At 39.1% G+C, this 18,215-nt stretch overlaps 3 protein-coding genes across 4 annotated transcripts; 2 read left to right on the plus strand and 1 right to left on the minus strand.

The window, feature by feature from the left end:
- Positions 1-95: 95 nt before the first annotated feature.
- LOC132204574 (polyhomeotic-like protein 1) lies at positions 96-5,244 on the plus strand. 2 transcript variants are annotated; one of them, XM_059633166.1, is made up of 13 exons: positions 96-316; positions 1,593-1,799; positions 1,855-1,980; positions 2,038-2,160; positions 2,442-2,690; positions 2,739-2,861; positions 2,916-3,087; positions 3,138-3,355; positions 3,428-3,573; positions 3,625-4,067; positions 4,123-4,249; positions 4,301-4,469; positions 4,524-5,244. In XM_059633166.1, the coding sequence occupies exons 2-13, from the start codon at positions 1,650-1,652 to the stop codon at positions 4,728-4,730; spliced, it is 2,253 nt and encodes a 750-aa protein (XP_059489149.1). In that variant the 5' UTR covers positions 96-316; positions 1,593-1,649; the 3' UTR covers positions 4,731-5,244. The 2 variants fall into 2 exon arrangements, with proteins under 2 accessions (XP_059489149.1, XP_059489150.1); XM_059633167.1 differs by having other exon boundaries at positions 3,440-3,573.
- On the minus strand, positions 4,944-7,415 carry LOC132204575 (uncharacterized). Its single transcript, XM_059633168.1, has 6 exons — positions 7,297-7,415; positions 6,497-7,110; positions 6,191-6,442; positions 5,983-6,132; positions 5,773-5,922; positions 4,944-5,713 (listed from the first exon to the last, which is right to left on the minus strand). The coding sequence occupies exons 2-6, from the start codon at positions 7,089-7,091 to the stop codon at positions 5,400-5,402; spliced, it is 1,461 nt and encodes a 486-aa protein (XP_059489151.1). The 5' UTR covers positions 7,092-7,110; positions 7,297-7,415; the 3' UTR covers positions 4,944-5,399.
- A 320-nt stretch (positions 7,416-7,735) lies between these two features.
- On the plus strand, positions 7,736-17,999 carry LOC132204276 (dedicator of cytokinesis protein 1). The gene is made up of 34 exons (XM_059632676.1): positions 7,736-7,930; positions 8,293-8,473; positions 8,705-8,801; positions 8,853-8,998; positions 9,054-9,168; positions 9,229-9,453; positions 9,506-9,747; positions 9,801-9,930; positions 9,983-10,189; positions 10,245-10,402; positions 10,454-10,740; positions 10,816-11,003; positions 11,058-11,158; positions 11,214-11,357; positions 11,410-11,589; positions 11,645-11,819; positions 12,117-12,224; positions 12,492-12,647; positions 12,709-12,902; positions 12,959-13,191; positions 13,241-13,449; positions 13,511-13,639; positions 13,694-13,807; positions 13,861-14,112; positions 14,167-14,367; positions 14,420-14,555; positions 14,607-14,917; positions 14,969-15,307; positions 15,363-15,484; positions 15,645-15,830; positions 16,563-16,850; positions 16,909-17,024; positions 17,084-17,253; positions 17,312-17,999. Exons 1-34 carry the CDS (start codon positions 7,885-7,887, stop codon positions 17,399-17,401), a joined length of 5,976 nt encoding a protein of 1,991 aa, XP_059488659.1. The 5' UTR covers positions 7,736-7,884; the 3' UTR covers positions 17,402-17,999.
- The last annotated feature ends 216 nt before the right edge of the window (positions 18,000-18,215 follow it).

The raw sequence follows: 18,215 nt of genomic DNA on the forward strand, positions 1-18,215 counted from the left end.
TGGAGGTTCGGAGTGACGTCACGGGGTTGGAGCGACGGCCGCAGTGCTTTGCTTTCCGCCACCCCTCGCCTACAGCGGCATTCAGTGCAGCAAGTGCGGCGGCCGCTCCAGCATCCCCCTCGGCGGCACATCCGCCCCCTTGTGCGGGGGTGAGCGAGAAAGCAGACTCTAATGGGATATCAGTCGGCGGCGTCTCTGCCGCAAAGACGAGCCCGCCGCGCCTAGGTCGCCTCGATTGTGTAGGTGGACGGGAATGGACAACTGATCGTTGGAAACCTGCAGCGTTTGACAATCGGCCGCCGCGTCTTTGGCAGAGGTGAGCGATTTTTTACCCGGCGTTTTTAATGAGCGGGACGAGCGCCTTTGATGTTCAGTTTTTAACCCTCATTATGCGAGAAAAAAGAAGAAGCGGCTCTCAAGTACAACCCTTTAAATAAAAATTATTAATACATATATGAAGACAAAGTAGTGATTATTTTCCGCTAATTTTTCTAGTGAAAAATAAATGATATGTCTGAAAATTAATTTATTTTAATTGGCTATTTGAGAAATGAAGAAATTGAGAATGATTATTCAAAAAATAATAATTCATTTATAAATTCCAAAATAAGCACATTTTTTCTCTTTTTAAATTTAAATTTTGTAACAAAATTTTGAAATTCAAAGTTAATAAAATTTTGGCTGCCAGAATTAGAGAAATAAGAGATTAAAGAGCAATCTGAAGTTTCTAAATAATTTTTCCGAGCCCCCGGTTAATCCGTCTTTAGAAAAGAACGGCCGTGAAAAGTTGAAAGTCACTGGTCTGAGAAGGTGGAATGATATAATAACGGTGCACAACACTAGAACATCCTCCTGCATCAATGGTTGCTACGCAGGGATCGATAATGACGTAATGTGTGTTGTGGGGGCTGATCCTCCGACTCATTCCTTTCCATTCCGCGCCTCTCCGCGGTGCCGTCAACCCCGACCATCCAATACATTTTGTATACTCGTGCACTTGTCGGCCGGCCGACCCTCGCGCTCTTTTGTGCTTTCTCCGCACTCTCAGGGGGTGGTACATACTGAGCAAATAAATATCCAAGCATGTTACACGGTCCGTATAAATATTTGGGTGCGCGCGGCATATTGTTCGGCTCGGAGAAAAGCGCCGGCTGGTGCGAGGGGCGACTTTCGCGGCCGATTGAACCACCCCTGGAATAGTAATTTATTCTAATGAATTGCTCGCGACTGCGCCGGATATATTGTTAATTTTACACGCAAAGAAAAATTTTGAATAAATAATCAATTGCTTGCAAAAAAATTAAAGAAATATACTCTGGAAGTGCAGCCAAAATTTAATCTATAAAAGAATATAGAAAAAATAATTATTGTTTAATTTAAGATGGAAAGGTTTAATAAATCTCTTTGGGTTCAGAATCAATCAGAAGGGAAGAATTAAAATTGAGATTTGACATAAAAAACCCAGATTTAACGAGGAAATTTTCAAATTTCTTAGATATAAATAATTTGCTTTTCATAAAAATACAAAGAAATTAATTCGTCTTTAAAAGTAATTTATAATATAATTAATTTTGTTTTAAATCGATTTTTAGATTAATTTTAAGACAACAGCCCTTAATTCAGAAGAGATAGAGAAGCCAGAAATTGAGATGAACTGTGCAGAAATGCAGAAATCTGAGGGTCAACAGCAGGCGGAGATGATGGCGATGCAGCAGCAGCAGCAACAACAGCAGTCGGTTGTCACAACCACAGGGTGCGTCGTAAACCAACCTCAAATGCAATCCTTCCAAACCCTTCAGGTATTTTCATTAAAATAGGCCTGATGAATAAAAAAATTAATTTTTTCCCGTATAGATTCAGCACCAGCCACCCCCTTCATCCACCCCAATGCCAAGTCCGTCGCCCGTGGCCATGCAAATGATGCCACCCCAGCAACCGCAGATGCAGCAGTTTGCAACTGCCGAGTGGCAGGGGCAGAGGGTTAGATGAATTTCAAAAATATATCAGACGAAAAATAATTTTTAATGCAAATTTTAGATCCAGTTGGTCCCGCAGCAGCAAGGGCCTATGTATGTGCAGCAGGTTTACAACGCGCAGAATGGACAGCAGTATTTGATTCCGGCAAACAACATGATTCATCACCCAGGACAACCCCTCCAAGTATGAAATTTTTTAAATAATCATAATCAATACAAAAATTTAAAATTAATAAGTTTGTTAATATAAAAAAGTTCAATGTAAGCTAAAAATGATTTAAAAAATTGTACTAAATCAATTTAATTGGTTTTTTACGTGAACTTTTCAATTGATTATATTTTTATTCAATCAGGTTTTTGTTGTTAAAATTTTAAATATACAGTTAAAAAAATTCTTCTCACTTATAAGTGAAGAAGTAAATTAATTGTGTTGTTCACTTCGAAATTAATTATTTTTATCTGAAGGTGATTACAACTGGAAAACCGACGTTCCAGCCAGGGCCTATGACTCCCCAGTTGATAACGCCACAGGGCAAGGCAACGATGGTCCAAGCCACGACCCAAGGTGGAGCGACCCAGTGCTACATTCCAGCACAACAAGCTTCTGGCAACCCCAACCAGACCCTGCTCATAAGTCACATGCCCGCAAACCAGCAAGGCACGGCCGTAATGCCGCAACCCTCGCCAACAGCCAAACAACAGGACCAACAGAAGGTAAAAAATTCAGAAAAAATAAATCCATAAATTAAAGAGAGAAATTAGGGGAAGGTCATCCAGGCCCAGGCAAAGCCCATGCAGCAGCAGCAAAACATGATCGTCCAGCAGCAGCCCCAGCAGATTGTCACCCAAGGAATTCCGAATCAGCACATTATCAATCCAATGCAGGTGGAAATTTCCAAATATATTTTAAAACAAAAATTTGATTATATTTGAAAACAGTGGCCGACCTTTCCGAGTCAGGGAACGGTTTGGGCGCAACCGGCCGGAAGCATGCCGATGAACACGGGCATCAGCACAACCTCGAGTCCAATTTTTATACGGAGCACCCAGCCAGACGGGACGCACGTCTTCATCCAGAGCAACGCTGTGCAGCAGCAAATGCAGCAGCAACGTATGCCAAGAAAATATATTTTGAATTTTAATTAAATTTGAAATTTTCAGAAATGACCACACAGGCGCAAATTCCTCAGCAGCAACAGCAAATGAAGCCGGTTGCCGTGAAGCCACCCGAGACTGTGACCACTCAGCCGAACATCCAGCCAAAGGTCACCACACAGAAAACTCTCACAATCAGACCCTCTACTGTACAGCAGCCCATCCAACCGGCAAGTTCGGCTGCAACTCAAACATCAGTTTCGCTTGCAACAGCCAAACCAGTGGTAGTTATTTTTAATTCTTCAAATTATAATCTTTGAAATTTGACAAAAATTAGCAAACTATATATAATTTAGTTTTCCTTTCAGCAACCAAAAGTCAAAGTTCGGCCAGGTCGTCCGATTGGAAATAAAATTGCCGACAGCCAAACAAAGCAAATCTCCCCTCAACCACAACTGCAGCAGCAAATGACCCAAACTGGGCAGCAGCTCATGGTGAACAAGTAAAGAGGATTATTTTCTTTTTTGGCAGAAAATTAAAATTAAATCGACAGGGTCCTCTTGCCGAATAACAGCCAGCCAATGCAGATTGTGAGCACCGAGGCGCCCAGAGTGGCCACCAATCAGACGGCGCCCTTGATGTCGAAACTGCTGTCGGTGCCACAACCAATCCAGTTCCTTCCACAGACCATCACCATGTCCCAGCCGCAGAAGGAGAAGGCGGTGCTGCCACCGATGATGGCGCCGGTCGTGCCCATGCCACCCGTGGTGCAGACCCCTGTTCTCCAGCAAGGGGAGCAAACTGCCAAGGAGCAGAGCAACCAAACTGCAGCTGAAGACTCTGGCAAGGATGACTTGGAGACGGCGACCACTCCTGAAACGATGGATGAGGATGAGGAGGACTTGGCCACGGACGACAAGAGCAAGGAAAAACTGAAAGCGCTTGTAAAGCCTCAGGTCCTTACTCATGTCATCGAAGGATTTGTCATCCAAGAAGGTGAATTCTATATAAATTGAAAACTGAGTAATTTTAATAATGTGGGATTTGAAAGCTGGAGAGCCATTCCCGACAACCACTACTCCAGAGGAAATGGCCACTTGCGAGTATTGCAAAAAGACGGACGTCCGCTCTAAATTCAAGAAGTCCAAAAGATTCTGCAGCTCATCCTGCGCCAAAAGGTAGACAAATTTTAATATTCATGTTCTATACAATAATCAAAACGATTTTAGTCACAAGAGGCAAAAGGAGGATAAAGTTGGAGGGAAAAAAGCTCGATCAGCAGCTTCCGAATCTTCAGGTGAGGAGTTGGTCATTGACGAAACAACGACCTCCTCGGCAAACCCTGGTAGCACACCTTCGCCTCCAGCTGCACCAAATGTTAACCCTCAAGAATGGACAGTAAGAATAAATAAATTGGTGCAAAATCCAGTACTAAATTCATTTTCTCTCCAGGTCAAGGAAGTTTGTGACTTCATCCAGGTCCTTCCTGGGTGTGCCGAGTACGTGGAAGACTTTTCCATGCAAGAGATTGACGGACAGGCCCTGCTGCTATTGCGAGCTGATCATCTAATGAGTGCCATGGGCATGAAATTAGGACCGGCACTCAAGATTTGTGCAAAGATACAACAGCTGAAAAATGGAATTGTCGACACCAGCTAAATGTACGATTTGTTTAAATTGAGAAAGTTTAGGAAAGAAACGGTTAATATCTGGTCATGGACAATAATTGGCGAAATGCACAAATTAAGAAATACGTTCAACTTGTAAATTATTATTTGATTCATGAAGTTATTTTTGATTATATATGAATATGGATTGTTAATGATTTTTATTGTGGTTGTCAAAGTTTCATGTAATGATTGTTTTTTGTTTTATATTATAGATATTGATTTTATACTGAGATAATTGTCATATTTATTTGTTCGAAACATCTATCAAAGCATTTAAAAATATGCTGATATTTCTCACTGCCAGAAAACAGCCATAATCAATGTACAAATTTTGCATTTTGAGATTACTAAAATTACGTAATTTGTAGAATAGCAATTGAGCGTGACAGATTTTTACAGGTCTCAGTGTTGTTTAACTTTTGTAATGTGATACTTGTTCCAAGCTAGAATTTTTTGTACTTTCGTAAATACGAATAGTGGAAATAAACTCTCGTATGTATGCTCTAAAATAGCCCGTTTCCTTGTCTACCTGAACATCAGATAATTTTATGCAAAATTAATTATCATTTATGAAAGATAAATTTTACATCCGAAAATTTCAAAGCTGTTCTACAGCATAAAATTTACTAGAAAATCACAGCAGTAACGCATAAATAATTTAAGTACGCGCCTCAACATTGACGGAACGATTGCTTTGAGCCATGATCATTCTCTTTGCAATTTCTTTGGCACACATATGAATCAAAACGCGTTTCAACCTCATCTTAACAGCCTCCTCTTCCTTTTCAGGAACAACTTGAAAACGCACTGGTTTCTCAACAGTTGTAGTGTATTGAGGCACCATGGACCGTCTAGTCTTCTTACCTTCGAGCATCTGCCCCACGGTGCTGATAACTTCAGTTGGCAGAACATTCAAGTTGCACGAGGGTTTCCCGTCAATGGCCGAGCACACTGCACGAATGAAAAATGTTCCTAAAACGCAACCAATTTGTTAAAAAACATAATAATGAAAATTTAATTGCTTGAATCACCATTTTGAACATCACGAAGGGAAGTTGTTCCTGGCACAGAAGACAGAAATGTGCACACATTCTTGTGGTTTTCAGCTGATTTTGACGGAGCAGCTCTTGCCCCATCATCAGCTAATCCTTCATCCTGAACCACTTCTGGAGGCTCACTTTCTGAATTTAAAAATAAATTAAATTCAAATTAACAATGGGATAAGATTAAATATTAAATACCAAAAAGGGTAACGTCTCCTTGGCATGCTTGGACAATGAAAATCTTTGGCTTCTTTGCCAGCTGTCGGCAAGCATCTGCATTGAATATGTTTTTGATGCTGTCCAATGGGTATCCTCGATCAGCACCGTCATCGACGCAGAAAATTTCATCTGAAAATTACCATAAATATATAAATTCTTTCATAAAGGAATTTTTTTAACATCACACCTTGCCGACCATGAGCCAAAATACACACAACAAGGCACTTGTCAGAATCCTTAATTTTGCATATCAAATTCTCAAGTGACTGTTTCAGTTTTGAGTGAGTCACATTGTTCAAAACCTCAATGTCAAAGCCAATTCTTGTAAACGTCTCTCGCAGTCTCTCCCTGTCTTGATCTGTTCCAACCCTTGGATCGTGCTGTTTTGTGTACAGCTTTTGATTTATGATTATGCACAAACCTCTATGAAAATCGTCATCTAAATCGCAAAATGAATTAAAAGAGTTAGTAACATATTATTTTAAGCATATACCCAGGATCTTAGCCAATGACATTTTTTTCATGCCAAGCAAAATTGTCCTCAGCTTGTCAATCTTGTTCTCCTGCAAGATTTTGTTCTCCATCCATTTTTCAAAATAAAGTTCCAACTGAAGATCGTCTCCGTCTCCTTGGAATTTTGTTATCAGCTCACGAGTTTCCTCTCTGTCCAGTTGCCCAGCAATGTAGAAGAGTTTCTTCTTAAACTGACTAATCTTGACTGCAAATTCTAAGTTGTCTGGCTGGAAGTCGTTTAAAGCGACCGACTTCTTGATGCCGAATTCTTCATTGAGAATTTTAAAATTTTTTGAAACAGCCAGTGCTTCCTTCATGCAGTCTGTATTTTTCTCCTTTCCCAGGAGGAACTTGAAAGAAACCCAGTGTTCTTTACCGTAATAAGCCAGCTTAGATTTGATTATTCTTTCCAACTTTTCGTCCTCGGAAAGCTTATGATCTGTTGAACGACGAATGGCATCAGAGGGCCCATCGACACTGAGACGTTGAAATTTGCTCTGGTTGTCACATTGTATCATTTCATTGAGGTCATTTTCTTCCTCTATGGGCTGCTGGCTTGCCTCGCGTGGCTCCATAGTTCCTGAAGAAGCAGCCCTGTTGAAAAACAAACATATTATTTACGTTATTTTATTTACACAGTCGTAACAAAACTGCAAGTAACGTGATAGTAAACCTCACTTAAAATGGGATTAAACGCTTAATAAATGTAAAAATAATTAGAGCTTAGAGCAGAGAATTTAAACGGGTGGTATTTCGTTGATTGATGAGCCCAATACTTACAATTCCGACGACAAAACTTTATCTTCAAGACAAATTCGTTCTTGTTTACATCTTTCTGCCGCAATCGCTTCTTTTTCCTGGAAGTGAGCAGTCCAGTGTCATTGTCGTCTAACTCAAATGACCAATCACAAGTGGATTCAAGGATATCCACCAATGGGATCGCTCCCCACGAGAGCTTATCCTGAAAGCAACGTTGCAATTTCCAATCCGCTTTTATCTACATCGCAATTTTTATCGTGTTAATTAATTTTTTGCAAAATTATTAATGAAATTGTTAAGCTTAAATTGATTTGATTTTTTTATTTAAAAAAATATTTATTATTTTTAATCAAACGAGAGTTCACATAAAAAAGTGCTAATTTCTTTTGCAAACATGCCGCTTTCCCGCTTTGATTTCAAACGTTCAGATTTGCGCCGGCGCTCCTGGCACTAGGAGTGATCTCATGGTGGGGCTCTTGGTCTTCCATGGTGGGCTGATGATAACAAATAAATAGCAGCAGCAGGACAAGAGCAGTGTTTTTATCATTTCAGAGGAAGTGGTGACTTTTTCATTTTATTTCCTCCAATGCATCTCTAAACTCGCTGAAAATGACGAAATGGAAGGTTGTCTCCGAACGAGACAAATACGGAATCGGTAATTATCGCAAATTGACTCTCCTCCGAAGTTTCCGAACGCAGTGCTGTGCAATTTTTTAGCCCAACCATCTATCACTCGTGCAGTTCACTTTGATTGACTCTTGCGTATCGAGTAAGATGGATGTTATTTTGCGACCAGGATGTGCCTAGGGAACTCCCCTCGTGTTACGCGCATATCGAAAATAATTATTAATCTTCCTGTGTCCCCTTGGTCTGTGCTCTCGTTTATTAAAAGCCAAATGATAGTTTGCAACACATAAACAACAATCAGGCTTCTGAATTGTTTCGAAACGAAATCACGCCCTTTTCACTCTATCTTTGTCTTTGATAACTGATGTGACATTTTTATTTTCTTTTCAGCAATCTTCAACTTTAAAGAGAAAGGCAAATTTTGCCTCGAACTTCAAGTCGGAGAGGCTGTGTACATTATCAAGGAGAGTGGCGAGTGGTATTTCGGCTGCACCGCCAATAACAGAGACTGCCATGGAATATTTCCTAAGTCATTTATACAGATTCGCGAATCTGTCGTCGACAAGTCAGGGTAAATTTCCACTTAGACAGAATTCAATTTTGTTGAATAATTAAATTTGAATGAAAAGCCCGTCTATCTTTGATGGTTTTTTGAGATTTTTAAAGAAAAACAATATATCCCGATTTATGATAAAATCAAACCGCAGCAAACAACCCAAAATCAAAATTCTTTCAAGGAAATGCCAATTGTACTGATCATGAACTTCTACCATAATTAATTTTTTGTATCTTAAATTTATAGACCCGTTGAGATGATAGTGCCAAATCACTCTCCAATTGTTTTGGAGATCACTGCTGTCCTCAGAGAATGGGGTGTTCTGTGGAAGCAACTCTATGTTGTGAGTATTGCAATCAAAAAACTTAGAATGTAGCTAATTAAATTTTATCAGACTCGACACTCAGAGTATGAGAAAATCCAGAAGATGATGCTGGAATTAATGAGATGCCGCACAAAGATACTCTCTGGTAACCTGCCAGTGGATGAAATAAAAGACATAAAGCAACTGGTAACCTCAAAAATTGACCTGGGAAACAAGTAAATAATAAGTTTAAAAAAAAATATTTAACAATTTTTGATTATCTTTTTAAAGCACCCTTGGTCTGGACATGGTTGTTAGAGACGAGCAGGGAAACATTCTGAATCCAATGCTTACTTCTGCAATCCAACTGTACATGTATCATGACTGTGCCACAAAGAGAATCAAGGTGAAATAATTTTACTAACCTTTACGTTTTGAAAATTAATTATTATTTAAATTGCTGTAGGGTTCGCACACAAAAACCAACAAAGTAGTCACACACCATTCGCACATATTTTTTGTGTCAATACGTAATTTTGTCTGCAAAATGACTGAGGACGCCGACTTGCTCATGATGCTGTACGACGCCAAAGAGGGCAAACCAATCACTGAGAGTTATGTTGTGAGGTGGAGCCGGGAAGGCTTGGCTCAGGACGTCGACCAGATCAACAATCTCCGAGTCCTTTTTACAGTAAATTTTGTTGAAGTACAATTTTATTTCATTCAAATTTTGATTTACATAGGATTTAGGCCAGAGGGATCTTCGGCGCGATAAGGTCTACTTAGTTTGCTTCGTAGTCCGAATTGGTGCCATGGAGGCCAAAGAACTGGACATAAAGCGGGCGTCCCAAATGCCACGAAAAACGCCCGCCTTGACTGATTGCATTAGAAGGCCTTGCGGAGTGGCCGCTCTTGACGTTACTCTGTATCTGAAAGGAGGTATCGAGACAAATGAGGATACGCACATACCTGTGCCTTTCACCCCGTGAGTTAAAAAAAATTAAATGACCAGAAAATTCTTTAATATTTCCTCATTAGGTGTGGGGACAAAGACAATTTAGATGGAACGCTGAAGAAAATTTTAGCTGGAAAAGACATGAATCAAAAAGAACCAAAGGGTCAAGGCCTCTGGACTAGTCTGAAACTGCTGCATGGAGACTTAAAACAGGTTTGATTTTTGATTTACTTATCTTTTGCGCCACTGAATTTCACATATGCAGGTTCGGGAAGAAAATCCGCACCTTGTTTTGGGATCTGTTGCCATTGCTCGGAAAATGGGATTCCCGGAAATAATTTTGCCTGGAGACGTGAGGAATGATTTGTACCTCACCTTGGTCTGTGGTGAATTTTCCAGAGGGAGCAAATCCACAGACAAAAATGTTGAAGTTACAGTCAGAGTCTGCAACGAGAAGGGACAGTCAATCCCGGTAATTTTTCATAAAATTTTGCTGTTCACAATTCATCTGACCCTCTCACAAACAGGGTGTAATTATGCTTGGAGCTGGGGTTAGTCCTCAAGATGAGTACAGGTCCGTAGTTTACTACCACGAAGACAAGCCAAAATGGTTTGAAACGTTGAAAATTGCTGTCCCGATTGATGAGTTCAAATCTTGTCACATTAAATTTTACTTCAAACACAGGTTTATATTTAAACTAAAATTTGTATTAGCTAAAACAAATATTCCTGGTAGATCTTCAAATGAAGCCAAAGATAAGTCGGAGAAGATTTATGCCATCTCGTATGTCAAACTAATGCAAGACAATGGCACAACTCTTCCTGACACAGTCCACGACCTTCTGGTTTACAAGGTAGACCACAAGAAGTTTGACGAATCTGATCTTGGCTACTTGAAATTGCCTTCTACAAAAAGTGACCTTGCTGAAGGACAAAAGCCACAGATCAGCGGACTCTCCATCAGCACCAAAGACAACCTGACTATTCAGACAAATGTTTGCTCAACCAAACTCACACAAAATGGTATTTTTTAGTTTCAAATCTTTTATTAATATTTTTATCGGAATATGTGTGAAATAATAATTTTTTTTTATGCAGTTGATCTTCTTGGCCTGTTAAAATGGGCAGGTCAACCTGAAAAATTGCAAGACAGCCTCAAAGCACTGATGAAAGTGGATGGAGAGGAAATAGTCAAATTCTTGCAAGATGTTCTAGACGCTTTATTCAACATTTTGATGCAAAACTCAGACTCTGACATGTATGACAAGATGGTTTTTGAGTGCCTTGTAAGTTCAAAATTGGGAAAAAGAATTTCTAATGCATTGCCTCTCTTTTGGCAGCTACACATCATCAACCTTGTGTCTAGTGGTAAATACCAGCACTTTCAGCCGGTCCTTGATCTCTACATCAAGGAGAGCTTCAGCGCCACTTTGGCCTATCAGTAACTATACTGAAATATTCTCTTTTCCTCTAAAATTTACATATTTTATTTCTAGTAAATTGATGCACGTATTGAAGCAGTACATTGACGAAGCAGATCAAGAGATAGCAAACTTGGACTCTGACATTCTGCACAGGGCCATGAAATCTCTTCAGTACATTATCAAATTCATCGTTCGCTCAAGAATTCTTCATGCTGAGTAATTTAAAAAGATATATACTTGATATAAGTGTTTACACTAGGTTTTTCAGGCTCAATGAAGGACAAGGGGAGGAGGACTTTTCTTACTCTCTGCGGGGTCTTCTCCAAAGCATGATCAACTTGATGAGCTACACCAACAAGCACATTGTGGTTCACCAAGCGTCATGCCTCAAATACCTACCGACGACTATTCCAGACATTCTTGAAGTTTTCAGCCCTACGGATTTGAGGTTTTGTCATTTTATATTGTTGAATTTCAAAAATCTTATTTTACCCGTTTGTTAGCCAAATGCTTCTCTCCATGATCTTCAGCCTCCAAGGCACTCACCTTGCTACACAGAAAATGTATACTCTGAAGGACATTGTCCTCAGCGAGTTGTTTCTCGACCCAGAGTGTCGATCAATTTTGCTTCCGAGCATTTTGAAACAAGTCCGAGAAATGCTGGACAACAGTAATGAGGTAGGGTGTTGACAAGAAATGCATTTTTGGGCTATTTAACAGCTTCATTAATTTTTTCTTCAGATTTTTTATGCTGATTATAATTTGAAGTCAATGGTATAAATTGCTTCATTTTTGTAGTGCTTTTGCCTTGCGTAAACCTATCCTGATGAGCATTTTGATTTGAGCATGCCTACCTCCTAACTAGCACGAACTGCACACTTATAATTTGAAGTTGTGTTTTGAGTCTTTTTTTTTAAACTAACCACACCACCAACCTGATATCACATTTCACATCTCTATGATTAACAAACACAGGCTCGTTTTGGATTAGAGTCGAGAAACAGATCAAAAGCCAAGATTGCCAAAGTGCTTGGCGCTTTTGAAGAAAATATACTCGGTGACGGTGATTTAATTTTGGATGAGGTATGTTGTGCTCGGAAAAAGAAGCCTCTCCTCTCCTTCAATTAACTGTCAAATCCAATAATTTGCTTTCCTTGTGCTACTAATTGTGCACTTTTAATTGTGTACCAAATTAATTTGACCAAAACAACTCTTGTCAAAAAATTTTGCACTTCTTTTCACAGTCATTTGTACTTTTGTTAACCACATAATTCACCTTGTGTTAGGTGTAGGGCTCTTTAATATATTTTCTCAGTCGACTAGGCACTTATAACAGGTTTTTAAATTCAGATGTCGATGTGTGTCCAAATTCTGAGTGATCTTATGGAACTGCTGTTCCAAAAGAAAGCTGGTCAGACAATGGATGACATAACTCTGATCATGCAAACAATATTGAGGACTGTGATTCAAACTACAATTAGACTGCCTAGGAAAAATGAGCTGAATGTATGTTTTTAATCTTCGTCTTCTATGCAAAAACTGATTTTTTTTTTTTTAAATTTTACAGAAATCCCTTGTGTCAATCATGATTGCCGTCTTTCGGCAAATGACGCCAAATCATTTTGAGCAGTACTTTGAGCACTTCAGCACCAGAATTGACCTTTTGGATTTCTTGATGGAAATACTTTCTGCATTTAGGGACTTGGTCTCTGTTCCGGTCTACCCCAACGACTGGTGTGATATGATAATGCTACAAAACAGGTTTGATTGTTGTAAAGTGCTTTTTAGAAAATTAATTTTTTTTAAATAACTTCCAGTGTCATCCTAAAATCCCTGAGATACTTTTCTCACAACATTCGCGACTACTTCACAAACCAATTTGAGAAACAAGTCTGGAACAACTTTTTCCACTGTGCTATAGCATTTTTGACGCAGCCAGCACTGCAGTTGGACAGCTTTTCTGCCAACAAAAGAGCACGGATAATCAGTCGTTACAAAGACATGAGACGAGAGACGGCATTTGAAATACGAGTCATGTGGTTCAACTTAGGTTTGTTTTATGGACCTTGATCATAAAAGTACTATATTTAATTTTCCAGGATCGCACAAAATTCAGTTCATTCCTGAGTTGGTTGGGCCGTTCCTAGAGATGACCATGATTCCAGAAGTCGAACTGCGAAAAGCGACCATTCCTATTTTCTTTGACATGATGCAGTGCGAGTTTTACTCTTCAAAGTCTGAGGAGGATAACATTATGAGGATGGATACTAAGAAGGATTCCTCTCAAATCAAAGCAAATTTTTGCAAGGTGATTATTTAAAAACTAAATTGTGTATGTGGGTTTTTTTAATGCAATTTGTAATTTTCAGTTTGAGGATGAAATGATTGCAAAACTAGACTCTCTTGTGGAAGGGGGCAAAGGCGATCACCAGTACAAAGATTTGTTCAATAGTATTCTTTTGGAATTGAGCAAGAGTCACTCTACTATGAGTATCCAGGTATAAGAAATATAGCGTATGCTTTTACCAAGTCCTCATTTTTGGTAAATATAGGGTCAGCACTTTGTTGAGACTATGACAAAGCTAATGGAGTGTCTGCTGGAGTATAGAAACGTAGTCACAGAAGAAAACAAAGAGAACAGAATGAGTTGCACTGTCAATGTTCTGGTAAAAGTAATTGTTATAAAATAATTTCAAAAATCTAAATTTTAAATCTCTAGAATTTCTATAATCAAATCAACCGCAAAGAAATGTATATTCGTTACGTCAACAAACTATATGAACTGCATTTGGAGTGTGAAAACTTCACCGAAGCAGCCTACACACTAAAACTGCACAGCAAGCTGCTGTTGTGGTCAAATAGCAAAACCTCCCTCCTCTTACGGAGTAGTCGCTCTCCAGAGCACAGAACTCATCGCGAGTTGAAGGAAAAAATTTACAACGATATGATTGACAATTTTGACCGCGGAAAGGTTTATAAACCATTTATGTTTTTGTACAAAAATTTAAATTAACTTTTTCTATAGATGTGGGAGTGTGCTCTGGAAATTTGCAAGGAGCTTATTGTGCAATATGAGCAGGAAACCTATGAGTATGTCAAGCTCAGCGAGTTGCACAAAAGGATGGCTGTTTTCTACCAAAAAATCATTGAGCAAATTCGGCCAGAACCTGAATATTTCAGGGTTGCATTCTACGGTCGTGGCTTTCCAAGTTTTCTCCAGAACAAGGTAGGCACGCTTACTTTGCTATAAATTTTATCTTAGTATCTTTCAATATCAGGTGTATGTGTACCGAGGGAAAGAATACGAACGGCTTAGTGACTTCTCAAGTCGCACTCAACTTCAGTTTCCAAATGCAGAACTGATGAAAAAGTTGGTACCACCTGGAGAGGATATCACAGAGTCAGATAAGCAATGTAAGTTGTTTTTATAAACTTGTGGCCTTAAATTTAAAAGTTTTTGTGCAGATCTGCAAATCAACAAAGTTGACCCTGTAATGAATGAAAACGAGTACAACTTCTCAGGCAAGAATGTGAATGAATCGATTGTCAAGTTCTACCGTGTGAATGAAGTCAGAAAGTTCCGATACTCTCGTCCATTCCACAAAGAGCCGCGGGACCCGGACAACGAGTTTGCCAGCTTGTGGTTGGCTCGTACAGTCCTCACCACAGAGGAGTCATTTCCAGGAATTCTGCACTGGTTCCCTGTTGATAGCTGTGAAACGCACCACCTTAGTCCTATTGTAAATGCCATAGAGGACATGGAGGCCAGTATCAAGGTAATTTCTATTAATTATTTGTCACCATTGGCGTCAATAATTTTTCTTCAGAGTTTAAGAGACTTGATTGTGTATCATGCTAACAACCCGACTCAACTTTGCTCAAATTTGAGTATGAAACTGAACGGAGTAGTTGAGCCTGCAGTGAACGGTGGAATCAAAAAGTACGAAAAAGCATTCTTCACTGGAGACTATCTGGAGGCCAACCCCGATCAAGAAACTGGCATCGCCATGCTGAAGAATTTGATGGCCTGTCAGATTCCAGTAATTGAAATTGGGCTGGATCTGCATCGCAGACTCGTTCCAGAAGACATGGTGCCTTTTCACCAGAAAATTGAGGAACAGTTTGTGTTACTGAAGGACGAGGTTGAGTCGAAATACGGAAAGAGGGTATTTTCTAAGCAAATACATTGTGGTTATTTTTTCAATTTGGGTGTGTTTTTAGAAATGTGATCAGCAGCTGGAACAGCTGATTTCTTCAGCGCCAGTGGTTCGTCGGCAGTTTTCACGTACCTCGACCATCTGTGAACTGCCTAGCAGAATGTCTGAAGTGAGCCTCTTGGCTGAGTAAGTGAATTTGGTTCAAATTTCCATTCCAGCAGCAGGCATGCTTGTTGTTAATTTAAATATGTGGAGCTTGGTCTGGTGCTTTTTATATGTTAGCTTGGTGGCCTTCCATATGCATGTCTCATTTTTATTATCATTTTTGTGGCTGTGACACGCGCAGGGCTGGTGCTGGCGTTTCAATCAGTGTCACTAACGCCCAGGGTGGAGGCAGCACAAGTGGTGGCGCCCAAGCGGCCACCACGCAAAGGTCCAGAGTGTCCAGTCTCACCAGGTCAAATCTAAAAAATCTAACCAACTTTGATTTTACGAAGAGCTTTACCAACCTCCACACGGGCACTCTCGGCAGGTACGTCGCATGTTATAGCTGCTTCTGCGAATTCGTTGAAAATGTTAAAACCTCTGCTTTTGGCACGCCTATCTTTTGATATTTTTACAAAAGGTTATGAAATACACACTAGATATGGGCAATAGAGGATTTTGACTATAGTTGATAGATTTCAGCATGAGGAGTCAACACCAAATTATATTTGCACACTATATTACTTGAAAGGTGAAATTGAGGGTGGTCATGCTGTGTTCACAGTGGAAGCACCTCTCAGACAACTCCAGCTGGGTTACTAACAAACATCGCTGCCACTTCTTCGTCGGCTTCTGTCTCAACAACTAAACTCAGTTCCTACAATCTATTTTCTTTCCTAAATAACCATCTTAGCAGCAACAACTAATAATTCACGCCATGTTTCCATAATTCTGAGCATTTTGATGCAAATATTCTTCAGAACTCTTTATTAAAATTGGGTAAATTTTGATGAAATTCTTAAATATTTTGTTGTGCTGCATGGAATATTTTTTTTTGCATGTAGTAGTTATTATTTATTTTTATTAATTTTGAAGTATAAAAAATTAAAAAAATATAGTTTCCCATTTTTATTACAATTTTAAGAGTTTGCTTTTCCTACGCGATTCTTTGTTCTTTGGTTAAAATTAACATGATATGTTTTCTGGATCTTACACGCATGATTTTTTTGTTTGAAAAGTTTTGTTTTTTATTTCTCCTAATCAGGCTGTATTTGTAAAGGAACTCTGGTTTGAAAGCATCATCATCATCCACACCAGTACAAAAACTCTTCCCGCGTAATTTGCCAAATTCTGCTTCTCCCAGCAAACGAGAGAAGAAGAGAGATAAGGACAAAAGTAGAAGAAAAACTTCAGCCTCGACGCTCTCCATACCTCCATCCCCTGGAACTCAGTGGTACACAGAAAATGAAGGTTCATCTCCTCAGCAAGGCTCAACACCCATCAGCAGCAGCACAACCCCGCCAGTATTTGAGCTGAGGCAGGAATTGACTCCGAAACGGCCTCTCCGGTAAAATAAATCGTCAATTTTTGTTACCGTTGAATTTAATTAATATAATCTGATGTAGATCGGAGGTGGAAAAGGAAAAAAGGCTGAGCAGACCAAACAGTGGCTCTTTTACAATGCGATTCTCGACTCTCAGCCTTACACCAAGCAAAAATGGATCCAATCGTGATTCTATAGGTAAGATCAAAGTCTGGGAATTTTTAAAAGAGGATAATTATTTTTGGCTGTATTTATAGTCACAACCGATTCTACGGCCAGCGAAGAAGATTTCAACATTCCACCTCCGTTGCCTGCAAAACAACGAGTTGAGGCTGCAGAACCAGACTACTGCAATTTGCCAGATGATGAGGATGTGCTCAGAAAGCCTCCTCTTCCAAACAATTTCTCAAAAGTGGTCAGAAAGAAGGTGAATATTGAAATTTAATATGTTAATTTGATTGGTAATGTGATTTGAAATTGTCTAGCTTCCTCCTCCAGAACCCGAAGATGATGAACGACCACCAACGCCACCTCCTAAAAAGCCAGTCACAAAATTTCCGACAGACCATTTGTAACCTTTTTAACCTTAGTCAGTCACTAGTCGCATTGGGAAGCAAGTTCATGTATAGTGCTAAAAGGGTGCCAACATACAGTATATTTTCAGCGTGTTTTTGAGCAACTGTGATTCGCAAGGATATAATATATAAATATTCTCATTTTTATCTTGGTGCCACTCCATAGACAAAAAATTTCTCCTGCCAAACCTGTCATCAATTGATTTAACAATTTTCAAACTTTTGTCCACAATCGGCAATGAATTTTTAAATGTGAAGAAAAATGTTTTAGGCTCAAAATGTTCCTCTCGTTATCCAAGTGTTCAAAGTATTATAGATTGTCTTCCATTGCGTGCAAATATTTAGTTGGAATAAATAATATTCTTTCCATTTTAGAGGACCAAATTTTACACATATTTTTAGCATTGCAGTTATTGTCAGTATATATGTTTGTAAGTATATCTACTGTTAAATTGTGCAATTTTGATTTTTCTGTGTGGTAAATAATTATATTTATAGTGAATATATGTGCTCTGTAATTGGACTTTACTTAAAGCTTGACAGTTTAATTAATTACAGTTGACGAGGAAATACAAAATATTTATGCATTAAGTTATGACGAGTGTTTTACATTTTGATTAACTTGTCCTAACAACGTTAACGCTTCCTATTGGTTAAAAATGAAAATTTCATTTCATTTGTGCATCTAGTTATTTTATTTCAAAAAGAAAATAATAAGGGGAAAAAAGCAATCTTACTGACAATCGAAAAAAAGGAAGCATTCCACTAACGGTTGATCATCAACATTTATTTGCATTTAATAATGGTTTGCGTT

Source organism: Neocloeon triangulifer, unplaced genomic scaffold, assembly GCF_031216515.1.
Source record: "Neocloeon triangulifer isolate White Clay Creek 2 clone unplaced genomic scaffold, ASM3121651v1 ptg000022l, whole genome shotgun sequence".
NCBI lineage: Eukaryota > Metazoa > Arthropoda > Insecta > Ephemeroptera > Baetidae > Neocloeon > Neocloeon triangulifer.

Excerpts from the sequence above, each read along its gene's own strand:
- LOC132204575 (XM_059633168.1), bottom strand. The coding sequence starts at position 7,091 with ATGGAGCCACGCGAGGCAAGCCAGCAGCCCATAGAGGAAGAAAATGAC. Across the intron at positions 6,443-6,496 it reads GTCATTGGCTAAGATCCTGG|ATGACGATTTTCATAGAGGT; the intron begins GTATATGCTTAA and ends TTTGCGATTTAG. Across the intron at positions 5,923-5,982 it reads AGGAGACGTTACCCTTTTTG|AAAGTGAGCCTCCAGAAGTG; the intron begins GTATTTAATATT and ends TTTTAAATTCAG.
- LOC132204574 (XM_059633166.1), top strand. The coding sequence starts at position 1,650 with ATGAACTGTGCAGAAATGCAGAAATCTGAGGGTCAACAGCAGGCGGAG. Across the intron at positions 3,356-3,427 it reads TTGCAACAGCCAAACCAGTG|TTTTCCTTTCAGCAACCAAA; the intron begins GTAGTTATTTTT and ends TATATAATTTAG. Across the intron at positions 4,068-4,122 it reads AGGATTTGTCATCCAAGAAG|CTGGAGAGCCATTCCCGACA; the intron begins GTGAATTCTATA and ends GGGATTTGAAAG.
- LOC132204276 (XM_059632676.1), top strand. The coding sequence starts at position 7,885 with ATGACGAAATGGAAGGTTGTCTCCGAACGAGACAAATACGGAATCG. Across the intron at positions 9,454-9,505 it reads ATCTCCGAGTCCTTTTTACA|GATTTAGGCCAGAGGGATCT; the intron begins GTAAATTTTGTT and ends TGATTTACATAG. Across the intron at positions 11,159-11,213 it reads AGCGCCACTTTGGCCTATCA|TAAATTGATGCACGTATTGA; the intron begins GTAACTATACTG and ends TTTTATTTCTAG.